Source organism: Myotis yumanensis, unplaced genomic scaffold (assembly GCF_028538775.1).
Source record: "Myotis yumanensis isolate MYYU_CA2020_CCGP unplaced genomic scaffold, mMyoYum1.0.hap1 SCAF_14, whole genome shotgun sequence".
NCBI lineage: Eukaryota > Metazoa > Chordata > Mammalia > Chiroptera > Vespertilionidae > Myotis > Myotis yumanensis.
This window is the reverse complement of record NW_027223765.1, coordinates 10,289,696-10,317,017: the sequence shown is the minus strand read 5'-3', so window position 1 is coordinate 10,317,017 and position 27,322 is coordinate 10,289,696. Positions and strand designations below refer to the sequence as shown.

General features: G+C 48.5%; 1 protein-coding gene across 3 annotated transcripts in view; it reads right to left on the bottom strand.

The window, feature by feature from the left end:
• Positions 1 to 27,322, bottom strand: part of TRANK1 (tetratricopeptide repeat and ankyrin repeat containing 1) — a 100,409-nt gene that overhangs the window by 7,070 nt on the left and 66,017 nt on the right. For all 3 annotated transcript variants that reach the window (XM_070391729.1, XM_070391728.1, XM_070391730.1), the window contains 11 exons: positions 25,580 to 25,834; positions 23,924 to 24,100; positions 20,392 to 23,292; positions 18,944 to 19,143; positions 18,507 to 18,644; positions 13,797 to 13,940; positions 12,213 to 12,369; positions 9,082 to 9,170; positions 5,345 to 5,448; positions 5,106 to 5,238; positions 281 to 426 (listed from right to left, as the gene is read on the bottom strand). In XM_070391729.1, coding sequence (XP_070247830.1) covers positions 281 to 426; positions 5,106 to 5,238; positions 5,345 to 5,448; positions 9,082 to 9,170; positions 12,213 to 12,369; positions 13,797 to 13,940; positions 18,507 to 18,644; positions 18,944 to 19,143; positions 20,392 to 23,292; positions 23,924 to 24,100; positions 25,580 to 25,834 — 4,444 coding nt within the window. The remainder of the gene's footprint in view (positions 1 to 280; positions 427 to 5,105; positions 5,239 to 5,344; positions 5,449 to 9,081; positions 9,171 to 12,212; positions 12,370 to 13,796; positions 13,941 to 18,506; positions 18,645 to 18,943; positions 19,144 to 20,391; positions 23,293 to 23,923; positions 24,101 to 25,579; positions 25,835 to 27,322) is intronic.

Here is a 27,322-nt window from a genome sequence, read left to right as displayed (position 1 = left end):
GAACCGTCACTAAGCACAAAATTGCTGTGCATTTTATATACACATTTTATATACAACCTCTTCTGCAGCCCCTTCTCTTCATGACCGTGTCAAAGCTTATAAAGAGCATGGAGAACACAGAGTCCTGTTCTCAAGAAGCTCTTGACCCAGCACCGAGACCACCACTCAAGTGGAAGAAGGGTGACATGGTCAAGCCACTATGGAAGAACATGGTGACATCACCCAGAGAAGGCTGCCCCAGGAAGCAGGGGTAAGGGAGGGAGAGAATAAAACCACCTACTTTTCCACTGCAACAGCAGCTTCTTCATAGAGCTCCTCTTGACAGTACATTTTAAGTGCTAGATCAAATTCCTGAATCTGCTCAAAGCATCTGAAAGCATCTTGGTAGCACTGGCTTCGCTTATAGAAATAGGCGGCATCTTTTATCTAAGATGGAATATGATTTTCTTCTCTGAATAATCAGAACATAACTTTTTATCTTAAAAATAAACCAAACATCTTGAGTGATAAATAAAATAGTCATATGTCTTGCTAATGGTTAGAATCCATTGGGGGGGGGGGGGGGAGGGCGGGGACTAAAACACAGGTAATGTGGGGAAAACTAATTCCTTATAGGGAGAAAAATAAATGTAAATCCCAACCTCATACCATACACAATACACAAAGTGGAGCTCCAGATGGGTTAAAGCTATTGGGGGGAATGTATGAAACTATCTCTTGTGACTTGAGAGGTAAAGAAGGTCTTCAGCAAAACCCGGAACACACATTCAGGAGAGGAATGGATGGATTTGGTTACATCAAAACTGTTCAACAATGAACATGTGAAACACAATTAACAGAGAGAAGAAAAACACTGACATCTAGATCAGCACTGTCCAACCGACCTTTCTGTGAAGATGGAAATGTCCCATATCTATGCTATTCAACATGGCAGCCACTCACCAGGTGTGAATAGTGAGCAATGAAATGTGGGCAGTGCAATCAAGGAGCTGACTTTTTATTTCATTTAATTTTGATTAATTTTAATTGCCACATGTGGCTAGTGGCTACTGTACTACACTAGGCAGGTCAGAACATAAAATGGATTCCTGCAGCCATTAAAAAAAGAAAGAAGAAAAAAAAAGACTTTCCTAAAAACACAACAGAAAACTAAGCCAAAGATATAAACTGGCAGTTCACAGTGGGGGAAACTTAATAATCAGAGAAATGCAAATTAAAACCATATGAGATCCAACCATCTGGTTTGCAAAATTCAGAAAATCAGTACCCACTGAATGTGGAGCCCACAGGCACCAAGTGGCATGACTGTTCTGGAAAGCTCTCACCTTCCCTTGCTGATACTAAGTATATGCATACCCTGGGGCTAGCAATCTCATTTCTAACATCACATCTCCCAATCACATCCAGACCTGGAGGAGAGATCCTGCACTAAAGTACCATGTCTGGCAGCCAGGAGTTGGTGGTCACGTGGGTGTCCACCACTAGGGAAATGGATAAGCAATGCTGAAGATGCCCACTGTGGAATACTATCAGTGATCAGCAACCTGGCCAGACATAACACTATAGCAGGAGGTGGAAAAAAAATGAAAACAGAATAGATGTATTTAGATAAGCTTAAAATATACATGCACAGAAAATACTACTATTTATCCTTCCATTGTGCATGCACACAAGGACATATAGTAAATGCACTGGAATGGCTGCCAATAAGAAGAGAATGGGAATGGAGACTGGCTATGAAGAGGAAGAGGATGAACAAAATGAAATGGAACGAGCGTGGCCTTATACCACGTTCATTGGTGGGCTTGCCACCAACAGAAGAGCATTCCACTCCTCTCCCTCTCACACTCCCCATCCAACCCATCACTTAATCCTGCCTGCTTGGCTCTCCCAACATTTCCCAGATATGACTCCTTCCCATCACCTCCATCACCATGGTGGCAATCCAGGCCACCTATCTCAGCCTCAGCCACCACTAGACTTTCTTGACATTTCTGCTTCTACTCTTGCTGCCTACAGACCTCTTGACAGAGCATCCAAATAATTAGCTTCATGTCAGTCCTCCAATCCAAACCTTCTACTGGCTTCTCTGCCCCCCCTTTCCCCCACGTGAACAAAGTCCAGTCCCCTACCATGAACTCTGAGGCCCTACATGATTTGTTTCCACTCGTCTCTTGCTCATTTTACCATTTCTACCTGGCTCGCTCTGCTCTGGCCAAAAGGCTTCCTTGCTGTTCTTCAACCTCGCCCACACGCTGCCATCTGTGGCCTTACCCCTGCAGGGATCCTTGGCCTGCCATGCCCTCCAGCAGTTGTTCTCAGAGTCTCCACTCAAAAGTCAGCTCCTGACACCCCCTATCTAAAACAGCAATACCTACCACCCTGTCTCCTCTCACCATCGCTGACATCTTACACTCCACTGGCTTATGTGTCATCTCTCCCTCACACCAGAGAGGGAAGCTCTGCAGACAGAGCCCCTGCTTTGTCGCCTGCTGCTTGCTGAGCACCCACAGTGCCTGGCACAGCAGAGGTCCTTGGATTTGTTGAACATTTAACTTCATAGCTCTACTTGCTGTACCTGAGGTCCAAAGAGAAAACAAAAACCAGGTACACATGCCAGGCCCTCTGATAAACCTCAGCTGGGTCTTAGTGCGACAAGCTCCATGAAGGACCCAAATATGCATAAGATTTGAGTGTGAGCCTCCTCTGTGTCCAGAGACCGCACAGACCTGAGAGCTCTTAGACCCATCTTCCACATCAATAAAACCCCATAACCAGTACACCTAACTGCCCTGGCTCCTTGCCTCTCCATAACCAGTACATCTAACCGCGCTGTCTCCTTGCCTCTCCTCGACAATGCTGATTACTCTGAAAACATTTCCCTAAGTATGAGTGAAGGCCCCAATAGTGCCAATGTGGCCCCAGCTGAAGAAAAGAGGGGATGCCTCTAAGAAGCGGCTCCCCACTAGGCCGGCTCTGCTCCATGAGTGGGTCCCCACTGCCATCCAGAGCAAGGGCTTTGAGAGGTTTCCAGGGAAACCAATGTTGCTCTCTGGAGAGAGGCTGGAGGCAGGCAAGGCAGAGGAATCCCTGAAAGGAAATCTCGCACTCCCACGGCCCCCCCTAAGCATTTCTTCCGTGGGGGAGGAGGGAGCACACACGTGGGGCTGGGAGCAGGGAGGCAATGTGGCTGAAGGATTCTCACAAAGGCTGATGCCAAGCTGGTCAATTTGAGTAAAGCTGGTGATTTGGTGGGATGCCCCAAAGGCCAGAAGCTGGCTGAGAGTCCAATCCTCTTCCAGGAAGGGGCCTGAGCAAAACAAAAAAGGGCCCAGACTCTCCCCTGGGTGGGGCTTGGAGCTACTGGAATGTTCTGGTCAAGCCTGCAGCAGTGGAGAGGAGGAGGAGGCTGTGGCTCTGGGAGCAGGCGGTCTCCACACTCTGTGGGCACTGACGTCCTGGAGGGGAGAATGTGGGCTGTGCTATGGCCGCCTGGGTCCCCCCCGCCCCACTTTCAGAGGCAGAGCTTGGCAGGCTGGGAAGGTGAGATGACAAATAGGAAGGGGTCTCTGGCTCAGTCATGACTGGCACTGGTAGGCAAAAAGGGGAAAGCAGTAGGCATAGGCCTGCAGTTGTCACCGCTTGGGGTCCAAGTGGTGGCATTAGAGATTGGAGGGTGATGGCATTAGAGACTAAAGGACACAGAGAGTTGGTCAACTATTCTAGTTCCTGAAATCTAAGCACCCAGAACTTCCAGCCACACAGAAATTCCTGTCCTATCCCCATCCCCATCCCCCACATCCTAAGTCACATCCCATAATAAACATGGTGCAGGGCAGGCAGCATGGGAGCCACACTTCAAACTTCCCCGCAGGTCCCACCTCCACCCCACCCAATGCTCGGGGTGCTCTGAGGATCCAGGAGTTACTGCATTTCACATACAGACATGGAAGCCCACCTCCCTCCTGGAGTGACGCGGTAACCACCAGGGCAAATGCACCAGCCACAGCCGGACGCTGTAAAGCACTGTTTCTCAGACAACCGGCGGTGAAGGACTCAATGGTTTTACACGTCCAATCCATCGCCACTGATTCATCAAAACAAATCACATAACTTCCAGCATGGTGATTATAGTCAATAATGTTGTCATGCATTTGAAAGTTGCTAAGGGAGTAAATCCTAAAAGTTCTCGTCACAAGAAAAAAATCTTAACTCTGTGTGGTGATATCAAACCTATGGTGGTGGTCATCTCACAATATATACTAGTACATATATCAAATCACTATGCTGTACACCTAAAACTAATACAATGTCATATTCTATTCTAACTCAATAAAAAATGTTCACTAAGAAAATTATCACCAGTTGGATGCACAGCAATGCTAAATTGCTATATAAAAGTGTCTGACTGCTTACTTTCATCTTCTGTGCCAATCTTGTTGCAGAAAAGCCATAGTGTGTGGCCTCGGCCAGCCCGCTGCCCACTGTGAGTCGCCGTGCCCTAGACTAGCAGTCTGTCTAGCAGAGCTCTCTGCAACAATGGAAATGTTCTGTAACCGCGAGCACTTGAAATGTGGCTGGTGAGGCTAAGGAAATGGACTGTTAATTTTCTCACACTCTAATTAACTTAAACTTTAAACTAAATAGCCACATGAGGCTAGTGGCTGCCAGAATGGTCAGTGCAGATCTAGAGCAATTACAGGGAACACAGAACAACCGCCATGCAAATGCCAAGCCGTTCACCCAGACGGACGCCAGACTGCGAACACAGAGAAAGAGAAGAGGAATATTCTAAAGCCCGTCTTCCCTTTGATTTGAACATATGGCCTCCCCATGGTTAATATCAGGTCTCAAACATTCCCACAGACATGAACACACACACACACACACACACACACACACACACACGTGCGTATCCTTGGAGCCCTCTGAACATTTGTGCAAATGGAGGAAGAAGGACTATCCTAGAGTGGACAAGGCCAACCTCTCCCTCTTTGGAGGACTGGAGCCCCTTCCTCAAGCAAGAAAGGCAGATGCTCCCCCCGTCCCCCATCTGCTCACAGGGAGCCCAGTTTTCCCAGGAGCAGCCATGGGCCAGACTGTACCTTCCCCAGCCTCTCGCACAGCTGAGCGGAGAGCTGGAACTCCTTGGCGTAGCTCAGACACTTAAGGGACAGCTTTGGCTCATTGCATTCCAAATAGGTCTTAGCCAGTTCCAAGTACTCCATCTGCTTTTCCCTGTGAGGGGGAAACAAAACAGAGTTTCCATGGGACGTTGACCTAACACCAATGTATTTACCTGCTGAGCTCACCACAGCAAACCTGAAAGGACCGAGGCTCTTACTTGGGGCTGACTTTCTTGGATTTCATGTTCAGGGCGGTGTTGTGGGCCAGGGCCAGTTTCTCCTTCTCAAACGCACCTCCTTTCTGGTAACACTTGGCTGCAACCTGGAAAAGGCGAAAGGTTTTGATTCCCTGCAAGGGAATGGAGGTGACCAACAGAACCAGAGTGTCTGAGCTGACAAAACATGAGGCTCACCCCAGCCCAATCTGAGAGGGAGGAGAGGAAGGTGCTGGTGAGCTAAAGAAAACAGCCTCCAAGGATCAAGTCCAATAGTGTTACCGGCTAACACTTCACACTCAAAGGTTCCTTCTCGAAGTACCCGGCAGCCATGGAAAGGGTACACAGTGCATACTTTTACAGGCCACCATCATAACACCCTCTGTTAATCATCCAACAGTCACGCATGAGAGGTTACATCCTTCTCTTGTACAGAGTAGCAACTTCAGGTAAGAGACACAGAGTAATTGGCCCAAAGGCACACCGTGGCTTTTCTGGGCTCAACACAGGTTCTCCCCGGTTGGTAACTGTAACGGCTAACTGGTGGTGTTGGCGGAACAGCCTCAGTGCACCCACTGGGGGTAGAAATGGGGATAGAGACAGTACCATCATCATATCCCCACAACCTAACAGATCTGGGACATGCAGATCTGTGTAAACCAAACAGAAGGTGGGCAGACAAGTGTCACAGGGGAGTCAGCCTGCAGCCTGATCCCTGCCAGCAGAAAGCTGCTGTTCTGCAACCGAAATGCTGACACCATGTCTGCAAGCCCAGGTTACAGGGGCAGAAAATTCACATTCTGCCCAACAGGTCGAGATTGGGCCTCATGGGCAAGGGAAGGGTTAAGTGGCACTTGCTGATAAAATGGACAGGATGGCATCTCTTTTGCTCAAGCTCTTTGCTGCCCCAACTGGGCTGGCTTCCTTTTATTCCTGTGATCTGTGCCATACCCCTTCCCACCACAGGGCCTTTGCACATACTGTTCCCGATTGAGATGTTCTTCCATCCCTTCTCTGCCTGGTTAACTTCATTCATCCCATAGGTCTCAGCTCAACACTCCCTTACTCGAAGAAGCTTTCCCTGTCCAGGACAGGTCGTTCTGGGGGCAACTGGTCTCTCACCCCTGACATCTGCAACAGCTGGGACAGTGCAATCTTCTGTTTGCCTGCCTCGCTCATCATCATATCCCCACTACCTAAACACAATATTGGCCCCTAGCTTAATAGGAATCTGTTGAAGGAATGAATCTCAAGCAGTTCTCATTTGTACAGTGGTTCTGGAACATTCACTGACAGGCAGCCAGAAACTCAATAAACCACCTGAGTCCTTAAGTCCTTTAGCGGAGTCTAAATAAAATCGGAGAGGAGAAGGCTTTTTATAACATTCTCATCTGTGCTGGCTCCCCTAAAAAGACTTCTGCAGCTAAAGACTACATATTTACGAAAATACTTTCCAGATACGCCCAACAGTGCAAATTCTGTTTTCTCACCCCTTGGGATTCAAGAGTGGCCACAGTCCTTCATTCCTCCCTGTATCTGTCCACGCCCTTTTATCAAATAACCCTGCACCTTCTCCCATTATAAAGGCTGCCCCTGTCCCCGCCCTTCTGATCTCAGCTGTGACTTGCTTGGCCAGCAGGACACAGGGAAGCGACACTGGAGCAATCCAGGCCAGGCCTCAGGAGGACTGAGTGTGTCTGCTGCCCTTTTTGAACCCTGCTCAGGCGTCATATGAACCAGCCCAGGTTGGCCTGCTGGAGGCTGAAGGGCATGTGATCCAGGAACCCCGTCACCCCATCACCTGAGCCGAGAGCCGGAAGCAACCTGCTTGCCACCTGGCAGCTGCGTCCAGACACGTGAGGCCCCCAGCTGAGACCAGAACTACTCAGCTAGACTCAGCTTTACAAACCCACAGAGCTGTGAGCTGCCTAAGTGACTTGTTTTAAGCCACTTAAGTTTTGGGGTGTTCGGTATGCAGAAAAAGGTGAATCCTACATATGACTTACTTGCTGTAGACTTAAAACCACTTTCTCTGCCATAGGAGACAAAATTCTCCTAAGAATTTGGGGAAAGAAAACTCTTGGAATTCCTTCTCCAGGCATGTCAGATGGAAGACACCTCCAACAGTGACTCCCAGTAAGCTCTGACTTGTATTTTCATTGCACTCATCACTTCCCAGTACCTTCACTCGGGTCCAATGCTAAGAAATTCCAATGAAAAGAAAGATCATTAAAGCGGCAGGACAAGCTCTTCAGAGAAATCATTGTCTCGGAACATTTCTTCGGGATTAGCAAGAGAAACTGCAGGCACTTTTCCGGTAACGTGTGAGGAGCTGGACCAAGCCTAGCATGAGCGCGGAGGCGTGGGAAGGAAAAGCCGTGCTCTGGCCCAGGCTCAGTTCCGGTGATCTCTCAGGAAGCACTGCCCGCACCTGCAAGCACGGGGCACTCCGGGTGCCTGCGGGAGCCAGATCTGAGGGAAACGTGCCTTTCTGTGCGGCCATGCCTGTGGTGGCCGACCCTGTTGTCACTCACCCACACCCACTCCTACCTTTCTTGCCTAATGGCAGAACCTGCCTCCCATGAAAGGCCAGATGGGATAGCTCTCCCAGACTCCAATAGAGCCAGGCATGGGCATGTGACTGAGTAGTAACCAATGAGATGTAAGGAGAAGTCCACTGGGGACTTCGTGCTAAAAAAGAGACCCAGGAGAAGAAAGTGCCTGCCCTTCCTTCCTGCTTGGGATGCTGCTGAGATGGTTGGCACTGCCACAGCCATCATGTGACCATGAGGAGGACATCGCAGACAAGCTGCAGGTGACACAAGGAGCAGATGGAATAAGACTGGGCCCATGTGGACTTGGTTGAGCTGAGGTGTCTGTGACCTGCAGGTGAAGACGTCATTAACACTGCATCACAGCAGACACACATTCAATGGTGCCCCACCCGAGATCATGTGATCTGGAGGGATAATGACAGTGGGGAAAAGGATGGGGCCCTTTAAGCTGGTTCAGTATTTTGAGAGGACTGCCAGTGATACCATTTCTCAGAAGAACACTGCTCAGGCTCACTAAGATGTCCTGTGGCTAGAAATCAGTCAGCTCAGTCTAGTGAAAAAGCTTAACCTATGCCCATCAGACTCAAATGGGCAGTGAAGTCTATGTCTGATCAACTTAAAAAAAAAAAGGACTAATCTATTACTGTTTTAAAATGTCTTTTGATTGCCCTGGCTGGGTGGTTCAGTTGTTTGGAACTCATCCACCGAAAGGTTCCGGGTTTGATCCCCAGACAGGGCACAGAGGGGAGGCAACTGATCAATGTTTGTCTTTCATATCAATGTTTCTCTCGGGCTCTCTCTCTCTCCCTTCTTCTTTCTCTAAAATTAATACACACATCCTCAGGTGAGGATAAAAAAGTTGTCACATGTTTGCAGCAAAAGCTTTTAAGCACAGAACACAGGAGGGAAAGAAAATAACCAGCAGTGTTCCTTGGTGGGGCAAAAACCTTCCATTTTTGTATCAGCACACGCTGGCCCTTGGCCAAAATGAAGGGCTGCCATGGTTGCATCAGGGAAGGAGTATGACAGGGAACTCCCCTCATCCAGGGGTGACTTGATGTTGCAGGAAGTGGCACAAGCACCATCACCCCCACCCTGTCCTGGTGGGAAACATGATGGTAAGAGACATGCCGGTGAGGCTACCGGTCACCAAGACTTCCCCAGCCTCCTGGCCCAGCCCCTTACCTTCCAGCACTGATGTTTGGCATAGTATTCCCCTTGTGCAATCCACTCCTTAGCAGTTGAGGTCTTAACAAACATGCTATCATCAAAGTCTAAAATGAAAAAGAAAAGTAAATTTGCTTCTCTGGGCATTTGTTCACTTAAACCTGTTTTTCAGGGATGAATTTTGTCCTCCCCTTCACCGACCCCTGAAAATTTAAACATTGAAGCCCTAACCTAGTACTTCAGAATGTGACTATATTTGGAAATTGGGCCTAAATGAGGCTGTTCTGGTAGGCCCGGAACCAATCCAACTGGTGTCCTTATAAAAAAAAAAAAAAAAGGAGATTGATGCCAGGGGCTCACAGAGAGGAAAGGCCACCTGGCAGCCAGAAAGAGAGGCCTCACAAGAAGCCAAACCTGCTGACAGCTTGATCTTGAACTTCTAACCTTGGGAACTGTGAGAAAATAAGTTTCTGGTGTATAAACCACCTCATCTGTGATATTTTATTATGGCACCCCTAGCAAAAGAATACATCTGCATTGTCTTTCTGGCATTCATTTAAAGATATATTATAGCTTACCAGGCCCGGTTGTTGTGGGTTTTGGAAGGAGAGGATGGCGGTAGAAAATATATTTTTTGGTTTTTGAACTTGGTTGGCCCTACCTTCCTTTTCTATGACTATGGATTAGAAGACAGGTAGCAATTCTAATTACTCCTTGAAAATTCAAAGCCGCTGAAACCGGTTTGGCTCAGTGGATAGAGCGTCGGCCTGCGGACTGAAAGGTCCCGGGTTCGATTCTGGTCAAGGGCATGTACCTGGGTTGCGGGCACATCCCCAGTAGGAGATGTGCAGGAGGCAGCTGATCAATGTTTCTCTCTCATCGATGTTTCTAACTCTCTATCTCTCTCCCTTCCTCTCTGTAAAAAATCAATAAAATATGTTAAAAAAATTTTTTAAAAAAGAAAATCCAAAGCCATGTACCTCTTAGCAAACTCACATGTCGAGACTTTAGCAAGGGACAAGGTGATGGGATTTCACAGTGTTCCCAAATGTGCACTCATACTGAGCAGTATGACACTCCCTTGGTGAACATAGACTGTTATAACCACCCGCTGTCAGACCCACCTGTTAGCCTTACTAGCCTGCTGGTGAGGGTATCGCTCCCCCACCCCCCGCCCCCTGAGCAACACCAGGAATGGGCAGCATTCTGCGGGTCTGAGCCACAGCTTCATCAAGCACATGATGACAGTGACTACCAGGACAATGCAGACAGCCAAATCTGAGCTGAAGGGGTCAGAGATACCCAGGACAATGGATGTCAACCGGGGAGCCAGGCAGTCATGCCAGCTTTGTTTAGAAGGTGCACAGCCATGCCTTAAGCCTTGCAGCCTGACGCCTCCCTGCGGGTCCTCTGCTGTCCCTACAGCACTGTGTGCAAAGATGACTCCGCAGCATCTTGTTCTGACTCAGTGTGCACTACCAGTGCCCTGGTGACATTTAACTCACAGCCAAGTGCTGCCGTTTCTCTGCAGAAGGCCAGTGAACTGCCGCACTGTGTGGAAGAAACCCGAATCAGTCACTACACTCATCCCCAGCTCCCTGGCACAGTGGGGACAGATGTTCTCAAAGACTTGACCATGTGCTATTTATAACACAATTAGGACTGTACTTTTCTTGTGTTCTTTCTTTTTTTTGGGGGGGGGGGGGGGTGGTTAATCCTTTATTTCCATTGATTTTTTTCTATTGATTTTCAGAGAGAGTGGAAGGGAGTGGGAAGAAAGAGAGAGTGAGAAACATCATGTGAGAGAGACACATCAATTGGCTGCCTCCCGCACATGCCCCGACTGGGCTGGCGATCAAGCCTGCAACCTAGGTACATGCCGTTGACTGGAATTGCACCCGGAACCCGACACTCCATCCACTGAGCCAAACCAACCAGGGCATTTCCTCATATTCTTAATGCTACCAAGACATAATAAATTGTAATCCTTTTTCATTTTGAATTTTTAAATTTGTAAAATGCCTATCTTGACAGTCTCTTATAATGGGATGCCTGAACAGATTTTGAGAACAATGGCATGCAGGAAAGATTAAGGATGCCCACAGTAGGCTAGCCCACTCCTTTTCCTTTCAGTTGAGGAAGCGAAGGTCCAGGGAGAGAAAGTGGAACCTGAACAAGGTCATGTGGCTACACAGGTGGAGAACACTAATGAGACGCTAGGTTAACCTAAGCCTTTGACTCTTCCCACTACACCCCAACAGTCAGGGCCCACAACAGAACATCTAATTCTGGTTCCCAACTGAGCCATTGGCTGTAACCAGAAAGAGCCTCCATACAACTTGTTGAAACACGCTCAGGAAGCCAGCAAATATCTCTGTGCAGCAGCTGAGCCCAGCACTTGGCCCTGTCCTTGGAGAAATTAACTAAGACCTGGACAAGCCAACTCAACTACTAACCCACAAGAAAGACCACTATTTTCTCCTTTATACAGGGCTGATTATTTCTCCTGAGTTATCCTATCAGGAGACCTTCACTCCATTTTTTAATTAACTAGTCTCTGTAAATTATGAAAATGTTCTTCTTTAAAAAAATGAAAACACTGCAAACAGCCTGGAAGGGCATAAAGTTGAGAAGAGGTGCCCACATCTCCACACCCACCAGTCCTCTTGGCACCATAGGAGACACTGTGAATGGTTTCACACTGGGGGACACACAGGTCGTTTTTAGCTTCTTATCATTATAAACAGGGCTGTGATGAGCACTCTTGTTCATGTATCTTTGAGATTTTATACAAGAATATCCTAGGATAGATTCCTAGAGTGGAATTACTGGGTCAGAAGCTATGCTCATTCTTTATTTTTATAGAAATTGCCAATCAACTATCCAAAAGCCCAGAACAATTTGTATTCTCCCAAAAGAGCCTATCTCCTCTAACCCTTGACCATGGCCCTCACTGGTGAAGGACAAATAAAAGATCTTCCCTAAAGGAGTTAACCCTCCCAATCCCATTACAACACACTGCCCATCACACTTTACCAATAAATGAATAGAGAGATCTCAAAATCTATGCCCTTTATACCTGACCCTAAGAACCAGTGGGAGTAACACACTTTCTATCCCACAGACAGAATATGTTAATGAGATCTTACCTTTATTTTCATCTGTCTTCACAACTTGGACAAAATTTCTTCGAATGAAATATTTAAAAGCAGGGGCCCGCTTCTCCGGGTTTTCATCGAAGATCCAGAGATTGGCACGAGCCCGGGTGATGGCTGTGTACAGCTGCTTCAGTTCTCCGTTGAGGAGCTAAAGGTGGGATAAGGACAGAGGCCATAAGTCTTGTGTCTAGAGCTACAAGGTGACACACTTCAGTGGGCTAACTCTGATTCTGGAGAAATACAGGAAGTAAATTATAGAGAAGGCCAGCAAGGCGATGAGGAATGAGGAGCTCACTGTGGTCTCAGCACTGATCAACACAGCTCCAGCAGGGAGTACACATTAGTTCAGCACCTCCCTTGAATATACGGTAGTTTTATCTTTCAAAATAAATTATAGATTCATAGGAAGTTAAAAAGATAGTACAGAGAGCCCTGCCAGTGTGGTTCAGTGGTTGAGCGTCAACCTTGAACCAGGAGGTCACGCTTCAATTCCCAGCCAGGGCACATGCCCAGATTGCAGGCTTGATTCCCAGTAGGGGGTGTACAGGAGGCAGCTGATCAATGATTCTCATTGATGTTTCTCTCTCTCTCTCTCTCTTTTTTTTTCTCTCTCTCTCTCCCTCTCTCTCTCCCTCCCTCCTCTTTCTTCCTCTCTGAAATCAATAAAAATATATTTTTAAGAAAAAGATAGTAGTGAGGTCCCATATACCTTCCATTCCGTTTACCCCAATGGTCATATCTTACACAATGACTGTAACTTATTTTTAAAAATTAAACCAGTCCTACACTTCTATTATAACCATTCAAGTACTAAATTACCCATCACTGACCCCATGACTGAGCACTGTAGCTGCAAGGTGATTATGACTTGGACCAGGGACGGTCTACTTGATTAAATAGTGCATCTTTCAAGACAACAACAGATTAGTGGCTACCTAGAAGTTTGCAAAGCTTAGGGGATTTAACTTGTATTTCCAAGAGCCTTCGAGGCATTTACAGAAATAACCTGATAGCTGCTATTTTGTTTGTCTTATACTTTGAGACATAAAACTAGGATTGTACTTGAAGAGAAAGTAGGTTTTGGTTTTGCTGGTTCAATTTTCGGTGATGTCACCCTCACTTTCTTGAGTTCCCCATTACCCCTCAGTGAGGAATTCCATGGGACTTTTCAGCTTTGCCTCCTCAGTGACCTAGCTGAGATGTGAAGGGCAAGGAAAGCCAGGCCCCTTAACAGTCAAGGCTGCTGAACAACAGCCTCCACGAACTAGGATTCTGGACTTCACTTCTGAGTTGCCATCAGCAACATCAAAATTTCTGAACAGTTCCTGAGGGGAACAGAAGGTACAACCACCTCCTCCACTTTCTCAGTGCCCACCCATCAGGCCCGGTTCTGCTGAGAGCAGGGACTTTTCGGACACGGGTACCCCTGCCGCTCCCTCGCCTGCCTCCACTCCCCAGGACTGATGTTTGGGAAGAGCCAAAAGCAAGCGTCCATCTTCAATCTCATCTTCTCATCCCAGCCTTGGTCACTGGCTCCCTGTCAAATACCTGTGTGGACAAATGGCAGAAAATCACCTTGTACATTTCTGGATTCACCAGAGAGCGACCCTGAGAGGAGCTGGGTTTGTCCAGGGGCACGTCAATCAGTGGCCCGCTTGTCTCCCTGGAGTCGGGTGATGAAGGTGTAAACGAGGAAATGATCTTCCATTCCTTGTAAGCCTGAACAACAAGGACAGATTAAAGACCAACGGAACATGCTTTCCAACTCTACACACAGCCACCCCGAGCCTCATGGAGAATTGAGCCCCCCTTTTCCTGGCCTGGGGACCAGGCCATCAGCCCCAGCTAGGAGGAGGGGGCCATCCTATGCCTCCAAATGATGGGCTGGGTCTCAGGTTGCGCAGGCAGGGGTCAGGGAAGCTTCCAGGAAGTCTCCCGTAGATGTGGTCAGGACAGCTGGGAAGCCAGGCACTTGTGCCCACTTCCAGAGGAATGCCAAGGGCCCAAGAAGTTCTTGTTGGAAGAATTCCGACAGGCAGCATGGCGAAAGGAGCCCAGTGTCCTCGCCTCTTTTCACTACATGTTTAAAAGATGCCACTTAAGGTCAGCTGCTAAAACACATGAGGCAGCATTTTCTAACTAACTTATTCACCGAGGATGGAAGAATATTCCAGAGCTGTGAGGTACATGGTTCAAGGTAAACTCTGAGCTCAGACAGAACAAATTCATATCTCAGTCCTTTCACTTATTAGCTACCTGATCTTGGACAAACCGTTTGTCTCTTCTTGATCTCATTCTCCTGCTCTATAAAATGAGAATGCTAGAACTACCCAAGTTTGTTGGGAAAATAAAAGCAGATCATTAATGGTGAGTATCTAATACTATGGCTGATAAAGAGTTCAATATTTTAGCCAGTTTTCCCCTTTATGTAAACTCAAACCTTACTGACTCTGTAGACTATGAATGGGCATTTTTTTCTCTCTAAAGGGTCAGAAAATGCCGAAACCGGTTTGGCTCGGTGGATAGAGCGTCGGCCTGCGGACTGAAAGGTCCCAGGTTCGATTCCGGTCAAGGGCATGTACCTTGGTTGCGGGCACAACCCCAGTAGGAGATGTGCAGGAGGCAGCTGGTCGATGTTTCTCTCTCATCGATGTTTCTAACTCTCTATCTCTCTCCCTTCCTCTCTGTGAAAAATCAATAAAATATATTTTAAAAAAAATAAATAAATAAATAAATAAAAAATAAAGGGTCAGAAAATAAATATTTGGCTTTGTGAGTCCTATGGTCTCTCTTGCTACTACTCAACTCTGCTACTGCAGTACCAAAGCAGTTACGGTCAATATGTAAATTAATGGGCATGGTGTTTTCTAATAAAATGTATTTTTTAAAACTAAAATTGAATTTAATATCATTTTCATGTGCCACGTAATGTTACTTTCCTTTTAATTGTTTTTTCTTACCATTTTAAAATATGTAAATACCATTCTAGCCCACAGACCATTCGAAAATGTCAGTGGACTGGATTTGGGCCCTGGGGGCATGGTTTGCAGACCCTGTATGGCTAAAGTACCCAGGTCACATGCAGTATTTAGAGTCCAGAATTCCTACGACATTTCAGATTTCATACTGTACTGTGACTTGTGAGAGTAGCTTGTTGACTCACCTAGACTTTGCTTTGCTTTTCCTAAAGTGGTGCTACTTGCCACCTGTGTATCTTCAAGGTAAAATGGAGTGGATACTGCTCATTGCCTCTTGTCAGTTAATCCATGACTTAAACTATATAAACTTCAGGTTAAATGCTTTAAACACTATCTCTTAAATAAGAATGGTTATGCTAGTAAGCAATTATGGAATTAATCACCAGGTTCTGAAAAGAGATGTGAGTCATGTAATTATTTAAGTAGCTGGAAGTTACGAAAACCTCTCAGGGCATATTATGACTGTCCTCTCTGTAAAGCTGTTTACACGACCGAACTGTCTGCCAAGGAAAGCAGGCAGAGACATATATGCTTGACATTTGGGAGGGCCTCCCAGCAGACAGCATGGGGTGCAGACTGGCTGGCCTTGGAAGGGCTGGTGAAGCACAATACATTTTAGAACCGCTAAATGGGAAGAAAAGCTGCTCGCATGGCACCTGACAACTGTTTCCATGAATAAAACACATTCGACTTTCGAGACAAAGCCTTTTAAAAGTGAGTCCGTGCATTTGTGCACAAAGACACAAGACCACAGGCCTGCAGCACTTCTGGCAATAAAGCAAGAAGCCTTTCAATCTCCCAGCTTCTACTGGGACTCATCACTGTGAAGGAACAAGGCTCTGTTTCTACTGCAAGCCTACCGTTCCACTGCGAGGCCTGCAACCCACAAAGGTTGTGGTTATTGAAGTCCTTCCTGTCCTATTTGCACAGGATTGTGAAGGAAAGGACTCCCCACTGGGGCAGAATATAAATGGCAGGCACCCTTCCAAGTCCCCACAGGAGGAGAATTTCGGGGTGACTGGGAGAATGACTGCCCCTCCCCAAACTGAGGCGAAATCCTACAGAAGGACTTGGTGTAACATTCTCTGGTTCCTTCCCCATCTCAGGAGATGGCCCTGATGACCTGTGGCTGAACAGGTAAACAGTAAATCTTCTAGAGAGAAAACTCACAAATCAGGGCAGTAAGAACCCCCTCACACATGCACGCACACACACGCACATATGCGCACACACGCATGCTCACCCAAGTGGCAGGTTCTGCAAAGGGAGTGCCTGCAGAAACATCAGCCAGAATGGGTGGAAGAAGAGGCCAGGGATGGGGAGGAGCCCTCCACAGTCCCCCATCTCAAACAGCAATTACTATTCAACAGCCTTCTGCCAGTCACCCCGAAAGAAACCCCACTTGTGCAGCCAGCCCACAGGCGACTGGGGACTTATGTGATCCTTGTCTTTCCTCTGCTTTTGATTAAAGCATTTCCTCTCACATGCTGATGCACACGTTGGGATCTTGAGGTTGTAAATGACAGACTAAGGGTGTGCTCTATTCTGGGAATGCAGAATTACATTGCCTGGTACCTTGGGAAGCACATCAGAGGTCTTTCTATAAGTCTTACTGTGCACAAAGGAGGGAGTGGATGTTACCAAAAGATTCCACTTGTGATTGTTTTAATTTCGTGCAACTCACTGAGCCACTGGTGGGACCATAGGGTCAAGGTATCGCGGGCCTTTGCCATTTCCAGGATCAAAGTGAGACAATCACTGGGTTTTTCTTTCACAAACAGAGGCGACCACAAGCTACAGATCCATAAGCCCAGAGCTCCTTGAGCTTCTCACTGGCACAAGCACACAACTGGCACTTAATAAAGGACAGGAACAACAAACTCTTACCCCTTCCTCTTTAGGAGAGCCTCGGTCCAACCATGACCAATGGATGTATTATGAGAAAAAAAAGTTAGTCCTCAGAGATTAAAAATGGTTCCAGGGTTAATGCGAGTGCATCTGATTTTATTAGCAAAAGTCAACAGAAAAGGAATGCACTTAAGGTATGGCAAAGATACACTCATTGTGGAAGGTTCTAGAAGCTGATTTGCATGCAGGGCTTTAAAAGGAAGGGAGTACAGTGACATTTAGAACTCAAAGCGTCTGAGTTCATGTCTAGGCTCTGCCACTTATATTATCAATATAGGCAATTGACTTCATTTCCATGACACTCAGCCTTATCTGCAAAATTAGGGTAATAAAAATACACACAACCCCAGAGGGCTGGTGGGAGATAAAGTGAGGCAATGCATTCAAAAGGTATTTCACAAACTGTAAAGCACCCATGGCAACCTTAGGTATAGGTATTATCAAGTCAAACATGACATTTTTTTCAAAGATCACAAAAAGAGTAAGGATTCCATGTAAAGGGTCAAATTCTGGGGCAGATTTTAAAGTGTCAAAGCTAGCAGTGCTCCTGAATTGGCTATGGAAACAGCCCTTCCGAGCATGCGCCATGTGCAGTGGAAGTCTGCAACAGGGACCAGGGCACAGCCAGCTAAGTCCCCAAAGGAGACCCACAGCACAGTCAGCAGCCAGCCTGAGTCCCCACCAAAGACAGTGACGAAGAGAAATCAGTGGCTAGAAAACCAAGGACAGTGGTCTTGAGTTAGTGGCTCTACCCATAATGCGCTGAGAAAGACCATCAAGTCAAAGCAATGAGCTGGCACAGAGGTCAATGGGGGTCAATCTGGGGACACTCTTGCTGCCATTGTCTGCATGGGTGGCAAGCAGTGGTGGCGAAGCCATGCCAGAAGGGAGCCCCCAGGCAGGCGGCTGTTCTCGTCCCCCGCATTACCTGATCCAATGGGCAGGAACCAAGCCTCATTTGTCTTCCTGGAGTTGTCTCTCTCTATGGATTGACCTTGCCCAGTTCTGTCCTCATTGGGTGGACACTGCTACCCTTGCCTTCACTTGTAAAGCTCTCCTTAGAGCTCACTCCAACTTGAGCATCCTTGGGAGTCAAGGATAATGGTAGCTAGTGAAAACTGGCAGCTGGCACTTGGGTACCAGGCATTTAGAAGAAGGTGAATACAAGAAAATAAAGAAGTGCGGGAACCAGCCCATAACACACTGTGAAACAACTCATAGCCACTGTCAAAACCCACATCAAACACTCCAAGCCCCACACTAAAGGGATGATACTCCAAAACAGAAACAGGCACCTTTGGCAAACTCTCTTCTATCAGCTCCAAATTCTCTTTCCCAGAGTGGCAGGGTAACTCACACATACACATGCATTGTGTGAAAAGAAGTCAGTATGACATACCTCGGAATCAGTAAAGAAGTTATAAAGGAGGACATCATCAAATTCTAAGCCTTTTGCTTCATAAACTGTTAGCACAAGCGCTAACCCCAGTTCTTCTGGAATTTTCTCCTTTGCCATTTCATTGGCTACAAGGATCACCTAGAAAAAGAAAAGGGAGATAGGAGGAAAAAAAACATCAAATTCTACAAAGAAAAATCAGCTGAACCTCAGTCCTTTTCTATAGGAGGCAGTAATGTGACTAAGAAGTAGCCAGCATGGACTTGGTTGACCAGGCTAGTGGAAGTATTAGTAACAATTAGTCACTCACCCATCTCTGAAATTTACCCACCCTGGGAGAAGGGCTATTGAATTCTACCCTGTAGAATTAATTTAGCCTCTCAAACCTTTTTTTCAATTGCAAACTGCCTTTTATTTCAAAACAATCCCAAGAAGCTCACCTGGTGGGCCCCAAATTCAATGGGCTGGGTTTTCCTCTTGTTCCCTCGGAGCAAAATTGCTAAGTCGCTTACACTACAAGACTCCAGGACCGTTGGTTTGGGGCCATCAAAGAGGCCAGAATCCCTTGGAAGGCGATCGAAAGATTCTGGGAAATAGAACTGAAGTAAATCCACTACTCCTGAGGCCAGATTGAGGATTCCTGGGATAAAACAGAAAATACAAGTCCAATACATGAACAACATCACAAAATGGCTGGGATTTGGGGGTTTTGTGTGGGAGTTTTTTCCTGAGAAGCAGTACTGGTCCTGATAATACATATAATTGCAAGCCAATCTCCAGTTCTCATTAGATGATCACTTTGGCCCTGCGCCGTTCTTACTCCAGGCACAGTAGATGAAGGCAGAGGTTTCGTAGAATCTCATTCCTGACCTACATTCACATTAGAGAAAATTGCCTCATAAAGAAGAGTCAAGGCAGAAATGTAATCTGAACAATGAGAATTGTTAGAATGCGAATATCAGGGGCCAGTATAGATGGTAAGGAAACAAGACTTATCCTGTCCCCTCTCATTGCCGCTTAGAGGACTGGAGACAACATTGCCATGGTAACAGCAGTGCTGGAGGTCAGCTGAGGCTGCAACCAAGGCCTCCATCGCCCTTTTCCACCAGGTTTATAGCCAGCTGAGAGAGAGCTATACCAAGAAACACTGTCAGAGCTGGAGAAAAGGTTTTCTGAAGAGCTTTCTCCCTGGGTCCCATTTTTTTGTCTAAGCTTAAGGTAATAGTGACAGTGATGCTGACTGAATGCTACCATACAACAGGCACATTCACAGAAATCACCCCATTTTATCCTCACGACTGTCCAGTGAGACAGGCCAGATAATCCCACTGTGACAAACAGGGACTCCGAGGTCCGAGGAATCAGTCAACACCTGTGAGGACATGAAGCTCCAATGCACGCAGATCCCCCTGGGTCTCTCCACTAGTCTTAGGCGCATGTGCCCTTTGCCTAACACCACACAGAACACTATGTTCTTGGTAGATGACCACGAAATGAGCTTATATGTCCATTGCTGTTACCAAGTAGTAAAGGGAAATTTTACTAATACTTATTAAGATATACAATATAAAGAAATCATGAGAAGACCAGCCAGCATAGCTCAGTGGTTGAGCGTCATTCTATGAACCAGGAGGTCATGATTCCATTCCCAGTCAGGGCACACGCCCAGATTGCGGGCTCGATCCCTTGTAGGGGTCGTGCAGGAGGCAGCCCGTCAATGATTCTCTCTCATCATTGACGTTTCTATCTCTATCTCCCTCTCCTTTCCTGATATCAATAAAAAATACATTAAAAAAGAAAAAAAAAAAGCTAGGCCACAGCTTCCAAAGCAGCCCAAGGCCAGTTCCCAAGCACCTCTCTCGTAGGTGAGTCCGAGCTCTGGACATACCCGAATGGGACCTGTAGTTCTGGTACAGCTGGTGGATCTTCTTGGGCTTCCGGACAGCACACTGCTTGTCCCCGGTGCTTCTGCTGGCGTAGTGGAACAGAGAGCGCAGGTCGCTGAAGCGGAAGGCCACGCCCTTCATGATGCTCTGGGCCGTGTCCCCGGTGAGGAACATGGCATTGGGGTCATTGATGCATTTCATCAGCAGCGCGAGCTCAGCCTGCGTGAAGTCCTGAATCTCATCACCATAGAGCTCGTGGATGGACCACGGAAGCACCTTGAGCTTCGACAGCCTCCGGGACAGGTTGAACAGAACATCCTCTTCATCAAAATAGCCCTTCTGGGACCTGATCTGCTGATACAGGCAGAAGAGATTGTAGATCTCGCTCCGGTCTTCCTTGAAATTGGGGGACCGCTTCCTCCCTAATTTCTTATACTCTTCTTCCGTGAGTCTCCCCTCGGGGCTGCTGAGGGCCTCAAAAGACCCCTTCAAAAAAGATTTTATTTCTTTCCAAATCAGTGCAGGGTTGTAGGAGGTTTTCCCTTTGTGCATTCTGGGCCATATTTCATTGGTGAACACCTCAAATGTCACGTACACCCGGGGGTCAACGTCACACGAACGTGTTTCTGCAACCTTATCCTCCTCGACGTTGTCCCCATCCCCCTCAGCCTCCTCCTCCTCCTCCTGCCAGTTGGGGATGGTCAGCTCCTCCTGCGTGGACCACCCAACGATGGTTCTCTTTAAGCTGCCATCTTCATTTCTCAGAAAAAATGGTTTGGGCAGAGAAGCATCAAGCAGGAGGAGCAGCTGCTTGGAAGTGACAAACAGAGGGAAGTTCTCGTCCCTCAGGTCCTGGAGTTTGTGGACATTGGGTTCCAAGGGTTTGTAGTGGCTGGTGGCCTTGGCGGACTTGGAAAGCTCAATGAAATTCCTCTGCACCTCCTGGCACAGCACGTGGTTCTTGGTCACAAAGATCTGGTGTAAATGCTCCAGCTGCTGGGGACCTTCTGGGGCACATACTTCTGCCACCTGGCTGGGCCCCCCAGGGTCCTCAGTGGCTGTCCCTGCACAGGCTCCGCTCTCCTGCTCCTCATCTATACTGTCCACTGTCTCCACTTCGATGGAACCTTCCTCTTCCTCGTCCTCCTCCTTCTCCTCCTCCTCCTCCCCACCGGGACCCTCCTTTCTGGGTTCCACTTCCAACCTTCTCTTCAGCCAGACCTGCTTGGCCAGCAGCGGGCTTCCCGCCTGCTCGGCTTTCTCCCAGTAGATGTGGAATTTCTTCCAGAGCCGGTACAAGCAGCACGTCGTCTTCCCGGTGCCGCTCCGCCCGATCAGGATGATGGGCTCCAGCGGCCGGGGGTTGAGGTGGATCACGGCGTACTCGAGCTCGCCCACCCGGAAGGGGTACTCCACTGTCGCCGTCATGTCGTTGAGGATGTTGAAGGCCATGTTGGAGCTGAAGCTGTGGAACTTCATGACGTTGTACTCGGTCTGCACCGCGCTGGCCGGGGGGAAGTACTGGGGCTCCACGGGCACCCTGCCCTTCTCCGCCTCCGTGTCCTCCACGTAGCAGCGGGGTATCCGCTTTCGGATTCTCATGTTGGCCGACACCTGGCCTTTGTTGATGCCCCTCAGCTTCTTCCGCAGGATGCAGGATAGGCCGCGGTTGTAGGCGCTGCAGATGGCCCGGATGGAGTCCGTTAGCTTGCCATGATCTAGGACGATGTCCCAGATCCGGATGATTTCTGTGTAGACCCGCCCCGACTTCTCCATGGGGTGTGAGCTCCGCTCTGTGGTGATTATCTTCTCAGGGTTCTCGCTGCATCGAGGGGAGAAGTCGATGGCAAGCTCCCATAGCATCCGGGCCCCTTTGTCCAGCTTGGCCTCGAAGAGCTGGATGTTTCCTTTCAGGTGCTTCAGCCGCTTCTGCAGGCCCTGCGTCCACTCGCCGTTCCCTAGCTGATGGATGGTTAGGATGATTTTCTTCTTCATGACCTTGGTCATCACCTTACTGGACAGCTTCTTCAGCATCTCAGAGGTACACTCGATCTCCCAGGTCATGTTCTCGAAGTCCTGGAGGCAGGCCTCCACCTCCTGACAGCTATCCTGATCGCCAGTGTCCTCCCCGCCTCTGTGACCAGTGGGCATGAGCTGTGAAGTCCCGAGGCCCGCCTGAGCGTGTCCACCCCCGGCCTCAGGGACAGCGGGGCTGTTTCCACCACAGTCAGAGCCCCCCACCCCCAGGGTTCGCTGGAGCTCCTCCTTCTTCGTTTCTGTGACAGCTCCTATCTCCAGGGGCTTGGAGTCCTGAGGACAGTCCTCCGGGAGGGACATGTCCAGTTCAACCTTCTCGATCAGGCGCATGATGTGCTGCACAAGGCGGTCCCTCTGAGAACAGGGCCTGGCCACTCCAGACTCCTGCCTCGCCATCTGGGCGTCCGAGAGAGTCTCCCAGCTGTCAGGAACCACGGCCCCTTCGGGCAGGGGTCTGTCAGGGTCACCGCACAGCAGCGAATCAGATGGAACCTGGGACTTGAGCTGAGCCGTCTGACCAGGGACAGCATTCTTTGGGACCTTCCCCGAGTGGGCAGTGGGGTCCTGCCGGCTCCTCCGCCGGCTCTCCGCCACAGCTTTGTTCCAGGCCAAGAGCAGAGGGGCGTTCTTCTTAATCCGGTGCCGTGCGTCTTTGCCCTCTTTGTTCTTCAGGTTGAAGTTGATGTCAAACTTGGCGAGCAGGTCTAGCAGCTTCTTCATGCGCTTCAGCGTGCCCCTCTGGAAGAGCAGGTGCATCAGCGTGTTCCCGCTGCTGTCCTGGGTGTTGGGGTTGAGGTAATCAAATTTGGCGGGGTTGGACCAGAAGAGATCCAGCAGGTGGTTGAGGAAGTTAAAACCGATGTCAGCTGAAAGACACAAACAACACTCTGTGAGTGCTGAGCCCCTCTTCCCGGGGAACAGGGACCCCTGGATTTAAGAGAGATGCCGGCCAGGGGTGCCTGAGAACACCTAACTTCCCCAAGTATTTGACAACTCGGTGGTTCTCAACTGGGGAAATTTGTTCCCCATGGACATGTGACAATGTCTGGGGCATTTCTGATTGTCCCAATTTGGGACATGCTACTGGCATCGAGTGGTGGAGGCCAGGGATGCTGCTAAGTATCCCAGAGAGCACAGGGCAGCACCCACAGCAAAGAATTACCCAGCGCAAATGTCAACAACGCCAAGGGTGAGGAATCCTGAAATAACCTTATTTTATTCCAGTAAGATCCTTTATGCCAGGACCCTTGAAAACCATGTAAATAGAGTATTTGTTAGCTATCGAGCTAAATTTGAAACTTAAGAATCCTCCTCAATCAACCCACCCTGATCATTCACCGTGATGGTCACTCCTTCCTGTCAAGCTAGGGGCAGGCCTTGCCAAAGAAGGGGCTTTTTCCAGATCATTGGCTTGCCCAACAGGAAAAAAACCAGAGCATCGGTTCTAATATCCAGCCTCCTCCCCAAGGCAAAAACCGGTTTGAAAAAGAGGCCTACCATTGACATCCAAAAAGATGTGGAGAGCTGCATGCAGAGGTGTGTCACCTTCCGTGAGAGAAATGACGCGGGGGTCCGCACCCTTGGTCAGGAGCAGAAAAGCCAACTCGAAGTCCTGGTGTTGTAGGCACACGGCTAGCGGCCTCGCCTGGCTGTCCTGGAGGCCCTCGGGCAAGGCTGGGGGAGGCAGAGAAGGGCACCGTGAGCTGCATTCACATGACGAGGTACTGCCTGGGCACCTGGAGGCAGGGCCACCTCTGCCATTATTCCCAGGGAGGAGCTGATGCTCACCTGACTGGTGAGGCCCGCTGCCACCGCCTGGCAGGCAAAGGCTTCCCAAAACCTCAGAATGAAAGCCCAGCTCCTTCCCGTGTCTGTGGGCCTTTTCTCCCCCAGCTCTCTGGCTCCCCCTGCCGTCCCAGAACAGGACATGGACCCCAGCATCAGCCCTGCTGGGGAGGAGAGCAGGGCCTGCAAACAACTGAACCCGGGTGCTGGCCTGACACCGTACCTGCCGCACAGTCAGCCAGTGATCAGGACGTGAGCTCCACTACCAACATCCTTTGTTTCTATGACGCTGCTTCCAGAGGATGCGCATCTACTGTCAACTGCCATCTTCCCTGACACCTCTCAGCCCCACCTCCCTTCCTTTAGCTCAGTCGTCCCCTCCCCTCGGCACTGCCCAGGCCTCCAGCAGCCACACCTTCACTCTCTGCCCTTAGGCCCAAGCACCTGATCCCAGGGAGGTGCTCCCTAAGTGCTCGGTGACTCAGGAATAAAACTGGAATCCCACTGCAGCCACAGTTTCTGGGCTAAGGGAGTAACACTCCATTTAGGGGAGAGGTTTGAAGAAATAAACTATAGGAGGCATCCGTCCACCTCCTGAAACCTGTGGGTACAGCCGATGCGCCTGGGGGCTTTGTATGGTCCTTGGAGAGCCGAGGACCAATGTGTCACCACTCCCCTTAAACGGCAAAGCAAGCGGAATACCCACAGCCAGGGTGCTCTTCCGCGTGAGCTCACTTCACATTCAAAACATCCCTAAGGAAGAGGGACTATTAACATTCCCATTTTATAAGTGAACAGACAAAGGCACAGAGAGCATGCCAAGGCCACACAGCTAGCCATGGCATGAGTAGGGGTGGGAGGTGCTGCCAGAGCAGGTTGGTATTTCCAAATTCGTTTTAAAATAAAACCCAATCCAGCAAGACGCTACACACTCCAGACGTCCACCCAGCCAAGTGTGACTGTGCTGATTAACTCGGCAGGTGCTTCCACCAACCAATTATTTCACTGTTTCTTTTAAACACAAGCATCTTGAATCCCAAAGTGTTGATTAGAAAAGAAAGCCGCAGAGCTGACGAGGCCCCACGCAGCAGATGCCGTGCAGGGTCCAGCCAGAGGTCAGGAGGAAGTGACCGCTGCGGCCAAAGCACTCCCTCCACGTACCTGAGGTTTCTCATAACTGTAATTCACAGAAATGCAGGCTTCCTACAGGGCACCACCCACTGCAGGCCTCGCTGTTTCCAAATGAGGAGATACGGAGGAAGAGAAGGAGCAGGACTTAAAGGAGCCTTCAAAATCAAGTGGAAAAACATCAGGCCAGGCACGGCCTGAGCTCCCATGGCGGGGAGCCCCGCATCTCAGCATGCTCACCTCCACCGTCTACCAGGCGGCCCAGGAGCTGTACCCGGCGCTGGTCCCAGGTGCTGAGCGGGGGGATGATGGCACAGAGGTCGAGGCCCGAGAAGTCGCAGTCCTTGATGAGGCAGTCTCCCAGCGGGGGCTCCCCGCTCACTTTGCGGGTCAGCAGCAGAAGCACTTCGGACCATTTCTGTTTCTCCAGTAAACACTTGACGAAGGTGTTGGCGCAGTCGCGATTAATGTCACAGACCAGGTCAGGAGGAATCTCTTTCAAAAATAAGAACACACCACACTCCAAAAAAGGTTCATACGGTTTCTGTCCCCAACCACAACTTAGCACATATATGCGTAATTAACGCGTTACTGATCAGTAGTTTGAAGCACTGGAGAAACTATAAGCAAATAATGAATTACGAGGCATTGCCACCGCCCACCTCTACTCATGCCATTTCGAGCTGTGTGGCCTTGGCCTGCCCTTTGTGCCTTTGTGGCAAAGCTCCTTGGGAAGGTCAGAAATACCCTAAGGCCGAAACTGGTTTGGCTCAGTGGATAGAGCGTTGGTCCCAGGTTCGATTCCAGTCAAGGGCATGTACCTTAGTTGTGGGCACATCCCCAGTAGGAGATGTGCAGGAGGCAGCTGATTGATGTTTCTCTCTCATCGATGTTTCTAACTCTCTATCTCCCTTCCGTTCTGCAAAAAGTCAATATAAAATATATTTAAAAGGCCAAAACCGGTTTGGCTCAGTGGATAGAGCGTCAGCCTGCGAACTGAAAGGTCCCAGGTTCGATTCCGGTCAAGGGCATGTACCTGGGTTGCGGGCACATCCCCAGTGGATGTGCAGGAGGCGGCTGATCGATGTTTCTCTCTCATCGATGTTTCTAACTCTCTATCTCTCTCCCTTCCCCTCTGTAAAAAATCAATAAAATATATTAAAAAAATAAAATATAAATATATATATGTATATATATATATTAAAAAGAAGAAAAAAAAGTTCTCCATTTAAAAAAAAAAAAAGAAATACCCTAAGGTGAGTACAGCCTGGTCTAGGAAAGCAGAATTTTTAATTGTCCCTTATTATCTAAAGTTTGTCATCTAAAATTCTTTTCCTTCCGATTTTCCCATAATGAAAAAAATTAACATTCCATTCTGCAATAACCAAATGTCCCAATGTTAGCCAGTATCTATAGAAGAGAGAAACATCTGTGGTATTTTTAAAAGGACAGCCTAGCCGAAACCGGTTTGGCTCAGTGGATAGAGCGTCGGCCTACGGACTGAAGGGTCCCAGGTTCGATTCCGGTCGGGGGCATGTGCCTGGGTTACGGGCACATCCCCAGTGGGAGATGTGCAGGAGGCAGCTGATCAATGTTTCTCATCGATGTTTCTGACTCTCTGTCTCTCTCCCTTCCTCTCTGTGAAAAATCAATAAAATATATTTAAAAAATAAATAAATAAAATAAAAGAACAGCCTAAGCAAGGAGTAATTCTAGGAGGATGCATGGAAAACTAATAATGGAGGTTGCCTCAGGGACGGGACTTGAGGACTGAAGCTCACAGATGGATGATGGATTTTTCGCTGATAGGTAACTGATGTTCTGTGCTGGCTGTTCTACATGTAGAGCATTACCTTTGTTGTTGTTGTTGTTAATCCTCACCCAAGGATATTTTTTCATTGATTTTTAGAGAGAGTGGAAGGGAGGGGGAGGCAGAGAGACACATTGATTGGTTGCCTCCCATACGCACCCCAAGCAGGGTCT